Source organism: Saccopteryx bilineata, chromosome 4 (assembly GCF_036850765.1).
Source record: "Saccopteryx bilineata isolate mSacBil1 chromosome 4, mSacBil1_pri_phased_curated, whole genome shotgun sequence".
In the NCBI taxonomy this organism is placed as follows: domain Eukaryota; kingdom Metazoa; phylum Chordata; class Mammalia; order Chiroptera; family Emballonuridae; genus Saccopteryx; species Saccopteryx bilineata.
In genome coordinates, this window is record NC_089493.1 from 68,666,547 (window position 1) to 68,687,938 (window position 21,392).

A 21,392-nucleotide genomic window follows, 5' to 3' on the forward strand; every position below is an offset into this window, starting at 1 on the left:
GAAACGAGAGATTGGCAGTTTTCAGAGGCAGGGGTGGGGATGGAGGAAATGGGTAAGGTGGTCAAAAGGTACGGACTTCCAGTTATAAGGAGAGGAAGTCCTGGGGATGAAGTGTATAGCATGGTCACGATAGTTAACAATACTGTGTTATATGTTTGAAAGTTGTTAAGAGAGTACGTCTTAAAAATTCTCCTCACAAGGAAAAGAAAACCTTTTTAACTATGTAAAGTGATGAATTTTAACTTATTGTGGTGACCATGTCTTACTGTATTCATATACTAACATTGTGTTGTATGACTTAAACTAACACAATGTTAAATGTCAATTATATCTCAAATTGGAGTTTTTTTTAGTGAGAGAGCCAGAGACAGAGATGAAAGAAGAGAGATGAGAACCATCAACTCATAGTTGGGTCACTTTAGTTGTTCATTGACTGCTTCTAACATGTGCCTTGACAGGGGAACTCAAGCTGAGCCAGTGATCCCATGCTCAAGCCAGTGACCTCGGGGTTTTGAACCAGGAACCTCTGGACCCAGGTCAATGCTCTGTCCACTGTGCCACCACGGGTCAGGCTCAAATTGGAAATCTATATATTTTAAAAGTGAAGTAGCGCTGTGGGAAGGAACCAAGCTGGACAGTACTGAACTTGCAGAGAATGGAAGCCACTATGGACTGAGAAAAGCATGCTCCTCGGATCTGCTTGGAGACCATGGGGCTTCCTGATTTTACAAAGAGTGTAAGTGAGGAGCCCTGGGAACACAGCCAGAAATACAAGATTCTATGAAATCTCATGAATCCTTTCATCTATTTTAATGGAAGCAAGGGTTAAATATAATGTATAATAGAACATGACTAACATTTTATCAAAACATTTTTCTTTTATAATTTTTTAATACCATGGAACTCCTCTTAAATGGAAACACATCAGATACTGTCAATGGAAAAAACAATTTACAAAGTTCTATTTACATGTAACTTTTCCAGAGTGCACCTTCTGCATAAAGCAAATATGTGGGTTATTTCATTCAAATAATAAGAATTTGCAATTTAATGATGACGATAATTGTTGAAATTTCTAACAATCTCATTTTTTAAAAACACAAAATATTTATCTGGTCTTTTAAGTGACAGACACCCTTAGAAAATGTATTTCTCCTATACTTTAGGCTTCTACTAGCTATATATATATATATATATATATATATATATATATATATATATATATATATATAGCACCAGTAACTATTTTCATAAGAACATAAGTAATATTTTAAAAACATACAATTTCATATAGACATACTAGAAAAATTATAAATTTGGATAAGTACGAATATAAAATTTTATAAAATAGAAAGTTAAAAGCTTTCTAAAAACAGCAATTTAAAAATGCAATGAATGTTCTTTGAGTAGATAACCAGATAAGTTTAAATTGGTTAGACTACAGAACTTAAGGTCTTATAACATCTTTGGTTAAAAAAATCAAGGCTACTTCACAAACCTAATCTATTACAAAATTTTAGGGCAATGTAGAAATTCCAAAAGTTCCTAAAAGGTTGGAGGTGCTAGATTTTTAAAGATCAGTGCTAGATTTTACACATCCGTTTTCTCCCTGTAATTACAATTCTCAAAAGATTTTTCTGTATTTAATCAGATGATGTTCACCTTTAAAGTTATTTCTTGTAGAGATTTTTAATTCTACAATGAACTATTGCAGCTTAGAACTGGAATGGTATAAGCAGAGCACTCAACTTCTTCATACTCTGATAAATAACAAGTAACAGAGATTACCCATAAAGTCTCCGCTACCTATGCTTACAAAAAAAGAAAAAAGATAAAACTCATGGGAGGAAAAGGTAGCATACTTATCACTGTACTGACTGACGTGTGCCAGCGAGGCCGCCTGCTGGGTGTGACGGTGGCCTGCCAGGCCTGCCCCATGCCCCCCTCTCTGGAACAGTGCAGTCCCTAAACTCACGTACACTTTCATAGCTGTATATGAAAAGGAGAGAGAGAGAGAGAGAGAGAGAGAGAGAGACTTGCTAACTTAAAAAAAGGAATCAGCAGCCTATAACTGAAAGGAAATAGTGCAAAGTCAATCTTTGGCCCCTTTAGAACACAGATACTGGTTCAAAGAAACAAACACACCCTGTTAGGAAGGCTTATTACTGTAGTACACAAGAAGCTGCCTCCTGTCCACCCTAGGCTGAAGGAGGAGACATTCTGTAATTCAATTTAAAAAAAAATTAACAACAAACCTTCCTGCTACTCTGAAGTGAGATTCTTCCCTTTAGAAAAACCTGCCTGTAATGACCTGGGTGGGCCTGCATTTCTGAGGCCCGGTGACTCAGGCTCCTAGCCCTGCAGGGGAGGGAGGGGCCGGCCAGGCCTTCTATGCACCTGTGGTTCTGGAGTTGGTCTTCCCGCCACACTACACTGTTCAACTGTTCCCTTTGACATTTCAAGTAACAGGAAGACAACTTCTGTTATGAGAAATTTTACACGATATGGACAAGAAAGTACAAGATGAGAGGAGACATAATAAAAATTGGATTTATGATGAAGAGCAGTTTCCCTCACAGTTGGAAAATCTGTAGTGAGAGGTGACTACATACTGTTTGTAGAATCCTGCACTGTATATAGGAACTTCTCACTGCCCCGTGCAACACCCGATTCATGTGCATGCCAGTGTCTAACTCTACAGTCACCGTCAGTTTAAAGGATCGTTTCACATGCTCTGCAGACGTCCCCTGCATCACGTGTACTGTCTTTGCTATATAACCGAGAGTTAGTTATAGTTACGTGCTTTTTCACAGGAAAGAAAATAGCTTTCCTACTCAGATGCTTTTTACTCTGGGATTTCACAAAAATTTAATGTCCACATTATTAAAATGAAAAACTGTAATGAGTTTAGATATCACTATATTCTTAAAACTTTAGGTGTGGCTAAGACACAGCAGACAAGTGCAGTAACCTGGAATGAATTTTCTTTCTCCTGCTTTTACTTCTGAACAGATGACTAGATTTGAGTCGTCTATTTTAAAATTCTGGCATTGTGCTTTTTGGGGGTACTTTGTTGATAGAGGCGAGAGCACACTCTTGTAAGTGCATGTATTCTAAAACATGAAAAACGCCCTGTGTCCTGGAATAAGGAAAGCTGTGAAGTGCCTTGTACCCAATAGGTGCAACAGCAAATCTGGTATCAGCAACATCCCTTATTAACTTAAAAAAACCGACTGGTCCTTAAACTGCTCACATTATTCTACATTGTGACTTCCTAAACTTTCTTCCAATTGTATTCTTACCAAGACCCATCATAAACCACTCAATTAAGCTAAATTAAAATTGATTTTAGCAGAAAGTTGAAATGATGCTTTAAAATATAAAATATCACCTACTACTGATTTTACAATTTGAAACTGGTGACTTAAACTAGAAAAAAATATATTAAAACAAAACAAAACAAAAAAAAAAAACAAAGAAAGATTTCCAGTCTTTTCCCTCCTACCCAGGAAAAATTTGTATCTGATATCATCAACATGAGTCCTTGATGACTTTTCGAAATCTTCCAAAGGTTATACCCTGGCGGACTTACTGGTGGTCTCCTTCAACTCTTCTCTTGCGAACTATGAGAGGAAAAAAAAGTATGTTAGAAATCCTGTCTGATTATATAAACTCAACTGGCCTGTTAAAAACAAGTGTCTGTATAATCTGCTATAGCTATACAAAATGAAGTGTCCGTTTCCAGTTCCTATGGTCATTACAATAAACAAGTCACATCCCCTTGCCTTGTCATTGACCTGGAGAAGTGTGGGGCTCCAAATGAGAACGTCTTAGACTCACCTGTGCTGACACGCCACAACGTCAGAAATAGAAACAAAATGGTCAGCAGTCACCTTCAGGTCACTGCCTGTCTCATCTGTTTATGAACAAAGTTTATACCGCCATAAAAAATGAACATAAATTATTGTGTTAAATTTTGAAATGACACTGAGGCAACTGGGATTAGAAAGTATTAAAAGTATTTGCATGCTCTTCTGATTGGGCATAGTTTATTTTCTCAGTCTCTGAAAGAACACAACACAACCAGTTTTGTCATTCTTTTTTTTTTTTTTTTTTTTTTTTTTTTGCATTTTTCTGAAGCTGGAAACAGGGAGATACAGTCAGACAGACTCCCGCATGCGCCCGACCGGGATCCACCCGGCACGCCCACCATGGGGCGATGCTCTGCCCACCAGGGGACGATGCTCTGTCCATCCTGGGCGTCGCCATGTTGCGACCAGAGCCACTCTAGCGCCTGAGGCAGAGGCCACAGAGCCATCCCCAGCGCCCGGGCCATCTTTGCTCCAATGGAGCCTTGGCTGCGGGAGGGGAAGAGAGAGACAGAGAGGAAAGCGCGGCGGAGGGGTGGAGAAGCAAATGGGCGCTTCTCCTGTGTGCCCTGGCCGGGAATCGAACCCGGGTCCTCCGCACGCTAGGCCGACGCTCTACCGCTGAGCCAACCGGCCAGGGCCTTGTCATTCATTTTTAAAAGTGACTTGCTGTTGCTCTCCAAATTTCCCTTCTCGTCTCCTACAAAATGAACTGGCTCAGGGCTCTGACAGAACAATAAATGCAAAGTAATGAAAATCTAAGACCCTTAACGTGGTCAGGTCACGGCTGGCTACCATAAACTCTGACTGCCAAAGAGGTAGGCCAGCTGGTTTACCGGATGCAGTCAAAGTGCATGGACCTGAGGACCGCCCCGCCCCAGCCTCCTCGTGGACTGGTGACCCTACACCACTAGGCTGTGCTCACTAGTGTCAGGGCGAGGTCTTCAACTGCAGGATCTTGCTACCTTCACTCTTACCTATCAGCCAACACAGAGCATTTGCCACCAGCCACCAGGGAGCATTTGCCACCAGCCACCAGGCCAGGGCTCCTCAGCCTTGTGGCCAAATCCTATTTAGAGAAGACAAAAAGCATAGGTTCCAGTGTCAACAACAAATAGTGTGAATCATGGCTCTGTTATGTTTTTTTTCTGTTGTTGTTTTAAAGAGGAGAAAGAGAGAAAAGGGGGATAAGGGGAGGAACAGGAAACATCAACTTATAGTTGCTTCCTGTCTGTGTCTTGACCAGAAAGCCCAGGATTTTGAACCAGTGACCCCAGCATTCCAGGTCAATGCTTTATCCACTGCACCACCACAGGCCAGGCTCTGTCACTTCTTTGTAGTGTGCTCTTGATCAAGTAAGTTAACCTCTCTGAGCCTCAACTTATCCTCTATAACCGAACAGTAATGATACCTGTACCTCATGGCTGTGCAGTTAAAGGCATGGCGCTCTACTTAGCGCACTGAGAACATAGTACTCAGCTTCAGTACCTGGGGGATGTTGTTTAGGGTGTGGTAGGCCACCTTTTTTGGGGTGAGGAAAGCCAGTTTAGCTTTTATAATTTGAGGATTTATATTATGCATTATTGGTTTTGATACACTTATCAGTGAATTCCTGTTTAAATTAGATTTTTGGTCTATTAATTTTATACTCTTTTCTGTCTATGGAAGTAAGTAGGAAGTCAACTGCCTTTGTTTAGCCTGAACTAACTGTTTAACAGAGGAAAAAAAAGCCCACACATGCCCCTGGCCTTCTGGCCAGGCTACAGATGCTCTGCTCTCAAGCCTTTTTTTTTTTTTTTTTGGTATTTTTCTGAAGTGAGAAGCAGGGAGGCAGAGAGACAGACTCCTGCATGTCTGACCAGGATCCACCTGGCATGCCCACTAGGGGGCGATGCTCTGCCCATCTGGGGCGTTGCTCTGTTGCAACCAGAGCCACTCTAGCGCCTGAGGCAGAGGCCATAGCAGGGGTCCCCAAACTTTTTACACAGGGGGCCAGTTCACTGTCCCTCAGACCGTTGGAGGGCCGCCACATACAGTGCTCCTCTCACTGACCACCAATGAAAGAGGTGCCCTTTCCAGAATTGCGGAGGGGGGCCGGATAAATGGCCTCAGGGGGCTGCATGTGGCCCACGGGCTGTAGTTTGGGGATGCCTGCCATAGAGCCATCCTCAGTGCCCGGGCAAACTTTGCTCCAATGGAGCCTTGGCTGTAGGAGGGGAAGAGAGAGATATAAAGAAAGGAGATAGGTAAGGGTGGAGAAGCTGATGGGCGCTTCCCCTGACCAGGAATTGAACCTGGGACTTCCACACGCCAGGCCAACGCTCTACCGCTGAGCCAACCAGCCAGGCCCTTAAGCCATTTTTGCTGCTAGTTTGTTACTAGTCTTTAACAGACGAGGCCAGACATTCAAGTGATGTGCATACAAGCTTGTTCAGCCACAGGATGAGTGCTAGCTAGAAAATAAAAACCAGGATGAAAGTAGGAAGTTCCCATGAACAATGTTATCTTTATCTAATTAAGTACTCCCCTGACTTACCATTCCAGATGCTAAAATGCATGTTATAAAAAAAAAAAGTTGGCCCTGGCCGGTTGGCTCAGCGGTAGAGCGTTGGCCTAGCGTGCGGAGGACCCGGGTTCGATTCCCGGCCAGGGCACATAGGAGAAGCGCCCATTTGCTTCTCCACCCCTCCGCCGCGCTTTCCTCTCTGTCTCTCTCTTCCCCTCCCGCAGCCAAGGCTCCATTGGAGCAAAGATGGCCCGGGCGCTGGGCATGGCTCTGTGGCCTCTGCCTCAGGCGCTAGAGTGGCTCTGGTCGCAATATGGCGACGCCCAGGATGGGCAGAGCATCGCCCCCTGGGGGGCAGAGCACCGCCCCTGGTGGGCGTGCCGGGTGGATCCCGGTCGGGCGCATGCGGGAGTCTGTCTGACTGTCTCTCCCTGTTTCCAGCTTCAGAAAAATGAAAAAAAAAAAAAAAAAGAAAAAAAAAAAAAAAAAAGTTGAGGTCACTGGTTCGAAACCTGGGCTTGCCTGGTCAAGGCACATATGGGAGTTGATGCTTCCAGCTCCTCCCCCCTGTCTCTCTCTCCCCTGTCTCTCTCTCTCTCTCTCTCTCTCAAATGAATAAATAAAATAAAAAATAAAAAAAAAAATTAAAAAAAAAAGTTATAAACAAGACCTATAGGACAAAGTAGAGCAAACAAAAGTAATGTAGAATATTACATAGTTAGCTGGTGTAAAGATAGGAATGAGGCTCAGAGCTCAATCGAATACTGCATGTGTACCATATAACCTCTTTGCTGTTATAGCTGTAGCACTTCTTAGCTGGAGAGATGGTGATTAGGTAAGGATTATTTTAATGACTAGTTGAAACTAAGAAAACAATGACACAGGGAAAGACATTATCAAAATCAGACCATGGCCCTGGCCGGTTGGTTCAGTGGTAGAGTGTTGGCCTGGCATGCGGGAGTCCCGGGTTCGATTCCCAGCCAGGGCACACAGGAGAAGTGCCCATCTGCTTCTCCACCCCTCCCCCTCTCCTTCCTCTCTGCCTCTCTCTTCCCTCCCACAGCCAAGGCTCCATTGGAGCAAAGTTGGCCCGGGTGCTGAGGATGGCTCTGTGGCCTCTGCCTCAGGCGCTAGAATGGCTCTGGTTGCGGCAGAGCGACGCCCCAGATAGGTAGAGCATCGCCCTCTGGTGGGCATGCCAGGTGGATCCCAGTCGGGCACATGTGGGAGTCTGTCTGACTGCCTCCCCGTTTCCAACTTCAGAAAAATACAAAAAAAGAAAAATCAGACCATGAAAGATCTGATACAGCTCCATTTGCAAGGTGAAGAAAAATCACATGACTAAGATTCAGTACAAGCTCCAAGTCTTGTTCTTCGATAACTCTCTCTGGTGACTACATATTAGACAGTATTTAAGAAAACATGGTCTTCAGGCTTACCACCTTGATCCACAGACAGAGCTCTAAGTGTACGGCTGAAAATAAAACTCAAGCTGCAGGTGCAGGGGGCATCACACAGCAAAAGATGAGTCAATGAGCCATTCCTGACTCAATGTCAATATAAAACAGTCTAGGAAATAGTTTTTATCTGTTCATCTTCCAGTTGCCAAACCCCCACATCCCACTCACTTATTATTTCATAGAAATCTGGGCAAAGCACCTGCCACAGCGGGCTCGTCAGAAAAGCACGGCTGTGGGGGCCTTGCTCAGGCTGGCAGCCCTGCCGCTGAGTCTCACTGTGCTCTCTCCTGCAGGACAGCAGATGGCAGAGATGGCTGGGCCTACACATTTGTTGGTGGGATCCTGGGCTAGCTAAGATAGTTTTAGAGGATGCTTATGGCTTGTTTATGGCTATTTAGTTACTAGAAAAATGTAATTTTGAGCAGGGTTCAAATTCTATCACTTTCTTTATTCACTTAGTAAATCTTTATTAAGTACCTACTAGCTGTCAGGAAGCTTGGAGTCTGAAAATACACAAGAATAAAATATAACTAAATTACTAAATGAAAACTTTTTTAAAGCCAATAATCTATATGTTCTTGAAGCTCTGCAGTTATTTGTGGAGTTTAGTCAGACTCGAGAAATATTACTCTAAAAAGCAAAATTAAATACCTGAAAGAAAATATAGAAACCAACTAGTGAACCAATCCTAAATCAATTTGTGTGACTTAGCAAACTACATCTACAATAAAAAATACACCAAAACACACCAATTTGCTATTTCACAGAGCAAGAGGTAAAAATCTTCTATGGAAACTACAATCATCAAAGAATAGAAAGAGTCTCGCCTGACCTGTGGTGGCGCAGTGGGATAAAGCGTTGACCTGGAACACTGAGGTTGCCAGTTCGAAACCTTGGGCTTGCCTGGTCAAGGCACATACGGGAGCTGATGCTTCCTGTTCCTCCCTCCCTTCTCTCTCTCCTCTCTCTCTCTCTCCCCTCTATCTAAAAATCAATAAATAAAATATAAAAAAAAAGAAAAAAAAGGGTCTAAACTGACACCTTTCACAGTGTCCTGGATTAAAGGAATAAAACGATTTTTTCTATTCCTGCGACCTTTAAAAGAATACAAATTCAAATATGGCTGAAGCTTCAAAGAACTATATCACTCTGCAATGTTATTTCCTATAGGACATTTTTATTCTTGCCTGAATCCATCTTTTAAAATACTCCAATGACAAACACCAAACTTAAAAGAGTTGGTTTTTGGTAATATGTAGAAACAGAGTTATAAGCATCATATTCTGTAATTCAGCCTTGGTTGGAAATTTTATTTCAAGCAGAAGCCATGACCTCAGCAGCTCAGTGGGAGCCATGTGGGAGACTACTGACCTGGATATGAATGCAGTGAGAAGATCTAATGATAGCTGACTATAAAACTTGGGTTAAGGCCCTGGCTGGTTGGCTTAGTGATAGAGTTGACCCAGCGTGTGAATGTCCAGGGTTCGATTCCCAGTCAAGGCACACAGGAGGAGCAACCATCTGCTTTTTCACCCTTCCCTCTTTTTTCTCCCCCTCCTGTAGCCATGGCTTGAGCAAGTTGGCCTTGGGCATTGAGGATAGCTCCATGGCCTCACCTCAGACACTTAAAAAAAAAAAAGGCTTGGTTGCTGAGCAACAGAGCAACAGCCCCATATGGGCAGAGCATCACCCCCTAGTGGGTTTGCTGGGTGGATCCCAGTGAGGGCACATGTGGGAGTCTATCTCTCTGCCTCCCCTCCTCTCACAAAAAATAAAAAACTTGGGTTAAAACTATAATTATTCTATATTTTATCATATAAAATTGAATTTATGTTTGATAAAAAGGGCAAAAACTTTCCTATAATGTTGAAATCTCTCTTTTTTAAATGGCTCTAAGGAGTAACATGTAGCTGAGAGTAAAATATTTGTTATAGAGAGTAAAAATGCCTGTTGTAGAAACTATTCATTTAGGCTGACTGGCTGGCTCAATGGAGAGAGGATCAGCCCAGCATGCAGATGTGCCAGGTTCAATTCTTGATCAGGGCACAGATGAGAAGCAACCATCTGCTTCTCTTCCCCTTCCTCTCCCTCTTCTCTCTTCCCTTCTCACAGCCAGTGGCTTGACTGGTTCAAGCCTAGGGCCCAGGTGTTGAGGATAGCTCAGTTGCTTCAAGCATCAGCCTCAGGTGCTGAGCATAGCTCAGCTGATTTGAGCATCGGCCCCAGATGGGGGTTGCCGAGTGGATCCCGGTTGGGGCACATGCAGGAATCTATCTCCCTTCCTCTCACTTAAAACCAACGACAAAAAAAAAAACACTGTTCATTTAAAGCTGTGAAATATAATTTTCACAGGAAGTAGATTCACTCCTTTAGCAACCCAATATTACTACACCCTCATTTAAACTGAACTCTGATTCAATCAGTATAACGAGGACCATGCAAATTTTAGAAACAAAGGCCAAGTAATCTGTTAAAATTTATTTTAAAAGCTTTTACAATATATTAGTTTAATGGCAAAATTCAGAAGTTTGATTTGATATTGCATATGTCTTACCTAAGTCATTGTTTTTCGTTATAGCATTAGCTGCCCTGGTTCGGGGTCCCTGCTGTGTAAACTGATATCCAAATTTAAGAATGTTTGTATTTTCCTCAAGCATCTTGGCTATTTCCAATTCCACAGCTGTCCCCAACTGCTGCCTCTGGAATAGTTAGAAATAAAGAATTGTGTTAATAAACTAGATCAAACACCGTTCAAGGTAAGTCCAGACTAAGACATTGTGATACATACTGATTCTGTAGATCTTTAAAAAATTTCCCAATTCTTACAACATATAAAAGAGAAACAAAATTTTAAAGTTCAGATAAAAAAAATTATGGATTACCACAATGAGAGATAGCCTTGACACCCATAGGATGACTATAATAAAAAAGACAGAAAAATAATTAAGGGTTGGGTTGGCAAGAACGTGGAAACACTGGGACCCACAGACATGCTGGTGGGAATGTAAAATGGTGCCGCTGCTGTGAAAAAACAATTTGGCATTCCTCAAAAAGTTAAACACAGAGTTACCGTATGACGTAGCAAAGCCCTGCCTAGGTATATAACCACACACAAAAAATGCTAAATTCACATAAGAACTGTATATGAATGTTCACAGCAGCTTTATTCCTAATATTCAGAAAGTAGAAACAACCCAGCTGTAACAGCCATGAAAAAGAATAAGTACTCAGATATGCTACATCATGGATGAACCCCAGAACATTTTGCTAAGTGAAAGAAGGCAGACACAAAAGACTACATATTACACAATTCCACATATATGAACTGTCCCAGACAGGCAAATGTGTAGGGACAGAAAGTCGATCAGCGGCTGCCAGGGGCTGGTGGGAGGGTGAATAAGGAGTGACTGCTGGTGGGTATGGAGTTTCCTGTTGAGATGATGGATGTTCTGCAGTTAGACAGTGGTGATGGTTGCACAATTCCATGAATATACTAAAAACACTAAATTAACATTCTGGATGCCTTAAACATCCTCTCATCCACTTTCATGGCACCGCCTTCCTGAACAGCCCCCTCAAAGCCCCCTCCTATTCGCCTGCACAGCAGAGTGGGTGGGGGCTTCCCCAGTCACTACTGCGTAACACCAACCTGATTGTCAATCTTGAGCTCTGTCAGGGTCTCATTATCTCTTAAAGCATCAATCAATGCTAGAATCCCAGCTCCTGTAATAAAGTTGGACTCCACATTTAAACTCTTCAAGTTTTTGTTCACTCTCAGCATATCTGCAAAAGCCTAGAAATTAAAGAAAATATTTAGATATTAAAATTTGATAGCACCTATTACACATTTTATATGCCATCGGGAGACTAATTAATATAACTGCCTGAATGTTTCTCATTAGATTGTTTTAGCTTGACATCTACCTCCTGGGCCTCACATGTATCCACTCTGTACATGTGCTCTGTCACAATCGAGTCTTTTCTGTCACATATAACTCTGTATTGTGATTCTCCACTGCTATTTAACCCTTATGTTCATTCACACCTTTTGTCATGTCTCCTTCTCCTGTCCCTCACCCTTTCTGTCAGTGTCCGTGTGGGCTAACTTCTTCAGTGTCTCTCTGGACGTCTTTTCTATTTGGGTCCTGGTGCAGCTGCACTACTGCGAAGCCAATATGAGGGTAAATTATAGACTAATTTCCAAGTCAGAGACCAAAGAAATGCCTAAGGCAGAAGGCCAAAAATGGCCCCAGATAACTAGAGCTGCAGGAGCACAGAGACTACGGAGAAGAAGGGGCTCACTAATATTCAGTTCCCCAAGGAATGCTATCTTCACCTTGTTTCCGCTCCTATCACTGGGTATGGCAGTGCTGGGCTTGCCACCCAGTGCTCAATAAACACATTAACTAAATCGGTAACAGAAACCTGTGAGTGAGCAGAGGAGGAGAAGGAGAGGGAAAAGTTAGAATATAGTGATTTTATGTAAAATTCGCCCTTAGAGGGGGTCCAACTCCAGAAAACATGTGGAAGATCCAGCTTAAAGGTAAAGTCAACTTAAAGAAAAGGTAATGGGGTGAGAGGGCAGGGATTACAAAAAGACCTTGTGACAGATTATCTACACACCTGTACTTTCTTTTTTTTTTTAAGATTTTATTTATTTTTAGAGAGAAGAGAAAGAGAGAGAGAGACAGAGAGAGAGAGAGAGAAAGAAAGGGGGAGGAACAGGAATTATCAATTTCCATATGTGCCCTGACCAGGTAAGCCCAGGGTTTTGAACCAGCAACCTCAGCATTCCAGGTTGACGCTTTATCCACTGCACCACCACAGGTCAGGAACACCTGTACTTTCTATTAGCAACAACTAGGTGTTTGACCTGGACAAATCCCTTATTCATCCTGCTGTACACAATTTATTCAAGTATTATTTATGGCTTATTATTTGATAAGTCCTACTCTGTAGATTCAGAAATAAAACGTGTGATTCTACTTGGGTTTTACTGGGGGATGCCAGATAATAAGTAGCAAAATGTCAGGTCAGATGGTAAAAAGGGCCAGAACGGAATAAAAAAAAGGCCAAGTCGGGTAGACGGGGGGAGGGGCTGCTATTTTATATAAGTGGTCAGGAAAGGCCTCACCTAAAAGGTGCTGTTTGAGCAAAGACTCAAAGTGATAAAGTGAAACTTATGTGGAATATCTTAAGAAAGCAAGTTCTAGCAAAGAGGACCCAATGTGAAGTCCTCGAGTTGAGAGCATGCACAGCACATCTGAGGACGAGCAAGAAGGCTGTATGGCTGCAGTGGAGTGAAGGAAAGGGCAAGCAAGGGAGATGAGGACTGTTCACATCAGGCTGTGTAAAGCCACTGAAAGATATTGATTTTTACTTGAGTGAGACAGGGAGCTTCTGAAAGGTTCCGAGTATAGGAACAAGAGAATAAACTCAAGTTTTAAAAGAATCACTTTTTTTTTTTGTATTTTTCTGAAGCTGGAAATGGGGAGGCAGTCAGACAGACTCCCGCATGCGCCTGACCGGGATCCACCCGGCACGCCCACCAGGGGGCGATGCTCTGCCCACCAGGGGGCGATGCTCTGCCCATCCGGGGCGTCGCTCTGTCGCGACCAGAGCCACTCTAGCGCCTGGGGCAGAGGCCAAGGAGCCATCCCCAGGGCCCGGGCCATCTTTTGCTCCAATGGAGCCTTGGCTGCGGGAGGGGAAGAGAGAGACAGAGAGGAAGGGGGGGGGGGTGGAGAAGCAGATGGGCGCTTCTCCTGTGTGCCCTGGCCGGGAATCGAACCCGGGACTTCTGCACGCCAGGCCGACACTCTACCGCTAAGCCAACCAGCCAGGGCCAAAAGAATCACTTTTGATGTTGAGTAAAGAGCTGGCTTTGCAGTGGTAAGATGGAAGAAGGCAGCTCAATTAGGAGGTGAGTACAATAATCTACACTGCTCACAAAAATCAGATCAGGGAACGTGCAGATACTCCAGGACTTTCAGCCTATTGTGTAGTGCATTTTCACCAATGAAAAAAAATTGGTTTTGCATCTCATTTGCACAATTAAACAACTTTCTTTGACTTGTCCTTTGCTTTTCTGATGTTCTTGTTTAATAAAAAAGAAAAAAAAATCAAATGCTTCCATTTTTTATCACTTCATATTCATTTTGAAATATCCCCTAATTTTCATAAGCAGTATAGGTGAGAAGAGGCAGTGGCATGGTAGTTATGAAAATGGTGAGAAGTGGTTGGATTCTAGAAATATTTTGAAGACAGGGCTATTAAGTAGGTAGCTGGACAAGAGCATACAGTTCAGGACAGAGGTATGAACGGAACGTAACAACACTGACAGTCATCAGCATATATAGATAACATATAGCAATGAAACAGATTGAGATGGCCCAGAGAATGAATGTCAATAGAGAAAAGAAGAGGAACTGTGACCAAGCCCTGGGCTGTTCTAATGTGTAGAAGTTGGGGAGAAGAGGAGGAACCAGCATTGGGACAAGAGAAGGGACATCTAGGAGAGGCAGGAGGAGAATCAAAGGGAGTGATGTCCTCAAAGCCAAGCGAAGAAAAAGGTTCACACTATGATCAAGAGGGATTTACCTGAAGAATGCAAGGTTGACTTAACAAACAAGTTTTTTGTGTGTGACAGAGACAGGGACAGAAATGGACAGAGAAACAGGAAGGGAGAGAGATGAGAAGCATTAATTCTCCTTAGTTGTTCACTGATTGCTTTTTCATATGTGCTTTGACTGGGGGCCTAGGGCAGAGTGAGTGACCCCTTGGCTCAAGCAGAGACCTTGGGTTCAAGCCAGTGACCATGGGTTCATATCTTTGATCCCATGCTTAAGCCGGGGACATTGGAGTTTCGAACATGGGTCCTCTGCATACTAGTCCAACTCTACCCACTGTGCCACTGCCTGGTCAAGCAACAAACAAATATTAATCAATGTAATATACCATATTAATAGAATAAAGGACAAAAACTACATGATCATCTCAAAAGACAGAAAAAGTATTTGACAAAACCCAACATTGGGCCCTGGCTAGTGGCTCAGTGGATACAGTGTTGGCCCAGTGTATGGACATCCCAGGTTCGATTCCTGGTCAGGGCACACAGAAGTAACCACCGGCTTCTCTCTCTTTCCTCTCCCTCTGCTCTCCCTCTTCCCCTCCTGTAGCCAGTGGCTCGATTGGTTCGAATGTGGCCCCGAGCACTGAGGCTAGCTCAGTTGGTCCAAGTGAGTCAGCCTCAGGTGCTAAGATTAGCTCAGTACTTGAGTATTGCCCCAGACAGGGTTGCTGGGTGGATCCCGCTTGGGGTGCAAATGGGAGTCTGTCTCACTATATCCCCTCCTCTCACCTAAAAGGAACAAATAAACACTAACATTGTAGATCCATAAATGGACTCTTCTGCAGCTGTTAAAAAATTGGTGTGGAACTTTATGTACTGATATGAAAAGATCTCTAAGACATACTGCTGAGTGAAAAATTAAATTATAGAATAGCATTTATTGTATGATTCCATTTATGTTTTAAAAAATTACAGGAAGAAAATTCATAAAAGAGCAGTAAATCATGTACTGCCTAATAAAGAGGTAAACATCAATTGAAAGAAGGGAGTAAATTTTGTTCATAAAATCACAGTTTAGCCATCTCTATAACACCCTGGTGTGTAGTTATCATTTTGATATTATCAATAGTTAACTTACAGAAAACAAACTGATGGTTGTCAGATGGGACAGAGGTTGGGGGTGTGGGTGAAAAAAACGAAGGGAGTAAGATGTACAGACCGGTAGTGACAGAACAGTCGTGGGGATGTCAAGTACAGCATGGGGAGTACAGGCAATAACACTGTAATAACTGTGTGGTGCAGGGGGTACTAGACTTATCAGGGAGATCACGCTGTATGCTATTAAAATGTCTACCCACTGTGCTCAAAACTAATATAACATGAGATGTCAACAGTAATTGAAAAATTTAAAAAAAACATAGCTTACTTACAATAGCAACGGGGTCATTGCTCCGCGTGGCTGCAAGACTGAAACTTTTCACATGTGTGTTGGTTTCCAAAGCCTTTGCAAAATCTTTCAGGGTTGGAATCGGAATATTCTTGAAAGACAATAATATGAAACATTACATTTTAGTCCATTAATCAAGTAAATATTTATATTTACCTTTTTTTTTCATTAAAATGTTCTCAGGAATTTTTTTTTTTAAATATTTTATTTATTGATTTTTAGAGAGAGGGGGGAGAGAGAGAGAGAGAGAGAGAAGGGGGAGGAGCAGGAAGCATCAACTCCCATATGTGCCTTAACCAGGCAAGCCCAAGGTTTCGAACTGGCAACCTCAGTGTTCCAGGTCGATGCTTTATCCCACTGCGCCACCACAGGTCAGGCTTTTCTCAGGAATTTTATAAACACCTGACAGTCTACAAATGAAAACAAATAACTCTGCTTTCTCCATAGCTATCTGACTTCTCTGTCATGGTACATCTTATATAAACTGTTGACCTAGAGCAAAGAACAGATCACCATTTCTTTAGCATTTAAGAAGTTCTGGCTATTTTACATTTGATTGTTTATTTATTTATTTATTTATTTATTTATTTAGTGAGAGGAAGGTAGGCAGAGAGACTCTCGTATGCACCCCAACTGGGATCCATCCGGCAACTCCACTAGGGGGCGATGCTCTGCCCATTAGGGGCCCTTGCTCCATTGCAACTGGAGCAATTTTTTTAAGGCTTGAGGTAGAGACCATGGAGCCATCCTCAGCGCCCAGGGCCAACTCGCTCTAATTGAGCCATGGCTACAGGAGGGGAGGAGGAGAGAGAGAGAGAGAGAGAGAGAAGTGAGAGGGGGAGGGGTGAAGAAGTAGATGGGCACTTCTGTGTGCCCTGACCAGGAATTGAACCTAGGACATCCACACGCTGGGTTGACGCTCTACCACTGAGCCAATCCGCCAGAGCCTACATTTAATTATTGTTATTGTAAGAAGCCAACATTTGCCTAACTGGGTGGTGGTACAGTGGATAGAGCATCAGCCTGGGATTCCGAGGACCCTGGTTCAAAACCCCAAGGTCGCTGGATTGAGCAAGGGGTCACCTGCTCTGCTACAGCCCCCCAGACAAGGCAAATATGAGAAAGCAATCAATGAACTAAGATGCCGTAAGAAAGAATTGATGCTTCTCATCTCTCTCTCCCTTCCTGTGTCTCACTAAAAAAGAAAAAAAAGTAAACATTTGAATATTCAAAGTGGATCTATTTTCTACAAAGAGAAAGATATAGGAGCTCACCTCTACTAAGTGTGATTCCTGAGGCAGATGACATACTGATCCTAGTCCCTTACTTTAAGCTATAAGTATGAAGAGAGATTAACCCTACAGTACTTGAAATATGGAAAGATAACTTTCCCCTGAAGTTCCAAGACTTCAATTCCCTATAGCCTGGTTATTTTCAGATCATTGCCACTGATTAACAAAGATATATGAAGACTGTATTTTTAAAGACTGAATAAAATTAATGACTAACTAGGGATACTAGCTTTTCCCAAGGCTTTCTTTCTTCCACTCATAGAAAGGAACACCCACTCAAGGAGTCCAGAGGTCTTATTCTCCAGTTCTTATAATTTTTAGATGTTCCCTCCACCCTCAATTCAGATAAATCAAGATTTAATACTCAAGAGAAATAAAAACACGTTCATACAAAACATACTGACAGCATGTTAATGAGTACAATATTCATAATCATCCCAAACTGGAAGCAACCCATATGTCTATCAACTGATGAATGGATAAACAAATTGCACTATATCTAAAAAAGGACTACTCAACATTACAAAGGAACAAACTACAACTGAAAGCATAGATGAATTTCAAATGCATTATGCTTTTGGCCAGACTCAAAAGGTTATATAGTATATGATTCCATTTATATGACATTCTAGAACATGGGTCCTCAAACTACGGCCCGCGGGCCGCATGCGGCCCCCTGAGGCCATTTATCCGGCCCCTACCGCACTTCCAGAAGGGGCACCTCTTTCATTGGTGGTCAGTGAGAGGAGCATAGTTCCCATTGAAATACTGGTCAGTTTGTTGATTTAAATTTACTTATTCTTTATTTTAAATATTGTATTTGTTCCCGTTTTGTTTTTTTACTTTAAAATAAGATATGTGCAGTGTGCATAGGGATTTGTTCATAGTTTTTTTTTTATAGTCCGGCCCTCCAACGGTCTGAGGGACAGTGAACTGGCCCCCTGTGTAAAAAGTTTGGGGACCCCTGTTCTAGAAAATAAGGGAAGAGATCAGTCACTGTCAGGTGCTAGAGTCAGCAGAGAAAGATGACAAAGGGGTGTGACAAGGTCTACATCTGACTGTGCTAGTGGTTGTACAAATTTATTCGTTAGTCAAAACTCACAGAAATGTATATTAAAAAGGGAGAATTTTTCTATATGTAAATTATACTTCAAGAAACCTGATTAAAAAAGGAAACCCCAAAAGACTAAATGCTCTAAAAAGTAGGCAGTACTTTGAAAGCCAGAGAGTTACACTGACAGTCTGGTAGGGTTTACCTTTTTATATGATAGTCTTTTTTTTTTTTTTTTTTTTATATGATAGTCTTTTAAAAAGCAAGTCAGGCCCTGGCCAGTTGGCTCAGTGGTAGAGCGTCGGCCTGGCGTGCAGGAGTCCTGGGTTCGATTCCCAGCCAGGGCACACAAGAGAAGCGCCCATCTGCTTCTCCACCCCTCCCCCTCTCCTTCCTCTCTGTCTCTCTCTTCTCCTCCCGCAGCCAGGGCTCCATTGGAGCAAAGTTGGCCCAGGCACTGAGGATGGTTCTGTGGCTTCTGCCTCAGGCGCTAGGATGGCTCTGGTTGCAATAGAGCGACGCCCCAGATGGGATGGGCAGAGCATCGCCCCCTGGTGGGCGTGCTGGGTCGATCCCGGTTGGGCACATGTGGGAGTCTGTCTGACTGCCTCCCCGTTTCCAACTTCAGAAAAATACAAAAAACAAAAAAAACAAAAAACAAAAAACAAAAAAAAGCAAGTCAGGACCCTGGCAGGTTGGCTCAGTGGTAGAGTGTCGGCCTGGCATGCAGAAGTCCCGGGTTCGATTCCAGGCCAGGGCACACAGGAGAAGAGCCCATCTGCTTCTCCACCCCTCCCCCTCTCCTTCCTTTCTGTCTCTCTCTTCCCCTCCTGCAGCTGAGGCTCCATTGGAGCAGGGATGGCCCGGGCACTGGGGATGGCTCCTTGGCCTCTGCCCCAGGCACTAGAGTGGCTTTGGTCGCAGCAGAGCGACGCCCTGGAGGGGCAGAGCATCGCCCCCTGGTGGGCAGAGTGTCGTCCCTGGTGGGCGTGCCGGGTGGATCCCGGTTGGGCGCATGTGGGAGTCTGTCTGACTGCCTCCCCGTTTCCAGCTTCAGAAAAATACAAAAATAAATAAATTAATTAAAAAAAAAAAAGCAAGTCAGAAAAATACTATATTACTTTAATTTTTAAAATATGGAGGAATCTGTGTTACCACAGTGTTAGGAGCAAAAGCTTTACCTTCACGTAGAAAGAATTATACTATGTCAAAACTACCCACCTCTCATCCTAGATCCCCCCTGACTCAGCAATTCAAAACTTTGTTTGCTTAGCACACCTACTTTTATATTATTCAAATTAACTTCAACAAGGCGAACATCATTTTCTTTAATTCTCTTTAAACTCTCTTCAACGTTGGTTGGATTTGGTGGCTCATCAAATATTGGAACAATCTTTTCACCTTTTACCACATCTGTAGTAAGAAACGAGAAGAGCAAGAAACTAGTGGTTCATTCTATTACAGTGGATGCATATATTAAAGTGGTAACAAATAACATACATACATAGCTCAGTATAACTAATTTAAAAGTTTCTTCCCCACAATTTCTAAAATATCCTTTATGTGTTGACACATAATTAAAGTGCTCAAGTAAAATTTTATTAAATATATACCAAAAATAATTCAATACTTTATTTGCAATATATTAGTCTTCAAAAATGAATATTTTCACTGCCTCTTGGTGTATTACAAGATACCTTTACCACTAAACTGTATTTGACAATACAGCCCAACGATTCCATTTATTTTTGGCAATAAAGTTCAAATATGATCAAATCTAACATCTTGTATCATTTTCCGAGATCTGACAAGTAATTACTGTAAAGGTAGTAAAAGCCAGACTTAAAGAAAAACAGCCTTGATGAGAAGAATAAGGTGATGGTAGTACACAATACCTGTAGTACTGTAGGCAGTACTCCAGGGTGAGGAAGGGGTGAACTCTCTATTAGGAAGAAGAGTAGGAATAAGGAATGGGGAGACAAAGAGGTAATCCTACACAGAAGAGCTACCAAAGCAGACATCTCAAAAGTTCCTTCCTTTATTCCTACCTTCAATCTTGTGCCATACATACCACACCCACACACATGACTAGGACACACATGCAAAGTTGAAAGAGGACCTGGAGTCTTGAACTCTCTAATAAGATATATGTGCTTTGACGTGTGGAGGTCTATGAACCATTATTATAGGCAAACTTTTATAGATAAATTTTCTGGGAAGAACATCTGTAGCATCAGATTCTCAAAGAGTCAACTGACCACTAAATGTTAAGAACAGACATGGAAAGATCGACAGGATCAATGTCTGAGTTAGCTCTTCCCATCTGCCCTCCTCTAGCTGTTAGGAGCAAAATTCATCTTAGGACAAGGTATACTGCTTACTCATCCAATAAATTCCCTCTAAGAGTACCTTGTTCTTTTCAAACACACATACACCCACAAGCAGCAGCCTGAGATCAACTTAGACCAGGGTTCAGGAACCTATGGCTCACGAGCCAGATGTGGCTCTTTTGATGGTTGCATCTGGCTCGCAGACAATTCTTTAATAAAAATAAATAAAATAATAATGTTAAAAATATAAAACATTCTCATGTATTACAATCCATTCATTTCCTACTGCTTATGTTCATGGTTGTGGGTGGCTGGAGCCAATCACAGCTGTCCTCCGGGACAACACCAAATTTTTATTGGATAATGTGTAACGTACACGGGTCGTTCATTGTATGGCTTTCACGGAATTACATTTTTAAAATATGTGGCGTTCATGGCTCTCTCAGTCAAAAAGGTTCCCAACCCCTGACTTAGACAAAGATCTGAAAATTATTTTGCCTAAGAACAGTTGAAAGATCTAAATAAATTTAGCCTGAAAGTATATATTAAAAGAAAGTATACTCATTGTCTTCAGATTTACCTTGTATAAGAAGAGAGAAATTCCAGGCTGTTCTGAAAGGCTGGGTTAGAACAGGTGTAGACTGCAGGAAGGCAGGATCTGGTTCAGTACCAAGAACTTCCTAACAGAGCTCTGCTGAAAGGACAGAGTGGGCTCCCTCTCACTAAGTTCACCAGGGCAGGCTTCTTCAAGATGGCAGATCAAGCATAACCAGGCGGTGGCACAGTGGGTAGAGCATCGGACTGGGATGCAGAGGACCCAGGTTTGAAACCCCGAAGTCACCGGCTTGAGTGTGGACTCATCTGTT

At 42.5% G+C, this 21,392-nt stretch overlaps 1 protein-coding gene across 1 annotated transcript in view; it reads right to left on the reverse strand.

Moving 5' to 3' along the window:
• Positions 1 to 1,583: 1,583 nt before the first annotated feature.
• The window catches only part of TMOD3 (tropomodulin 3), a 74,353-nt gene continuing 54,544 nt past the window's right edge, over positions 1,584 to 21,392 (reverse strand). Inside the window, exons 6-10 of the mRNA XM_066276325.1 lie at positions 19,479 to 19,609; positions 15,837 to 15,944; positions 11,485 to 11,628; positions 10,390 to 10,534; positions 1,584 to 3,623 (exon numbers count right to left, since the gene is read on the reverse strand). Coding sequence (XP_066132422.1) covers positions 3,589 to 3,623; positions 10,390 to 10,534; positions 11,485 to 11,628; positions 15,837 to 15,944; positions 19,479 to 19,609 — 563 coding nt within the window. The 3' untranslated portion in view covers positions 1,584 to 3,588. The remainder of the gene's footprint in view (positions 3,624 to 10,389; positions 10,535 to 11,484; positions 11,629 to 15,836; positions 15,945 to 19,478; positions 19,610 to 21,392) is intronic.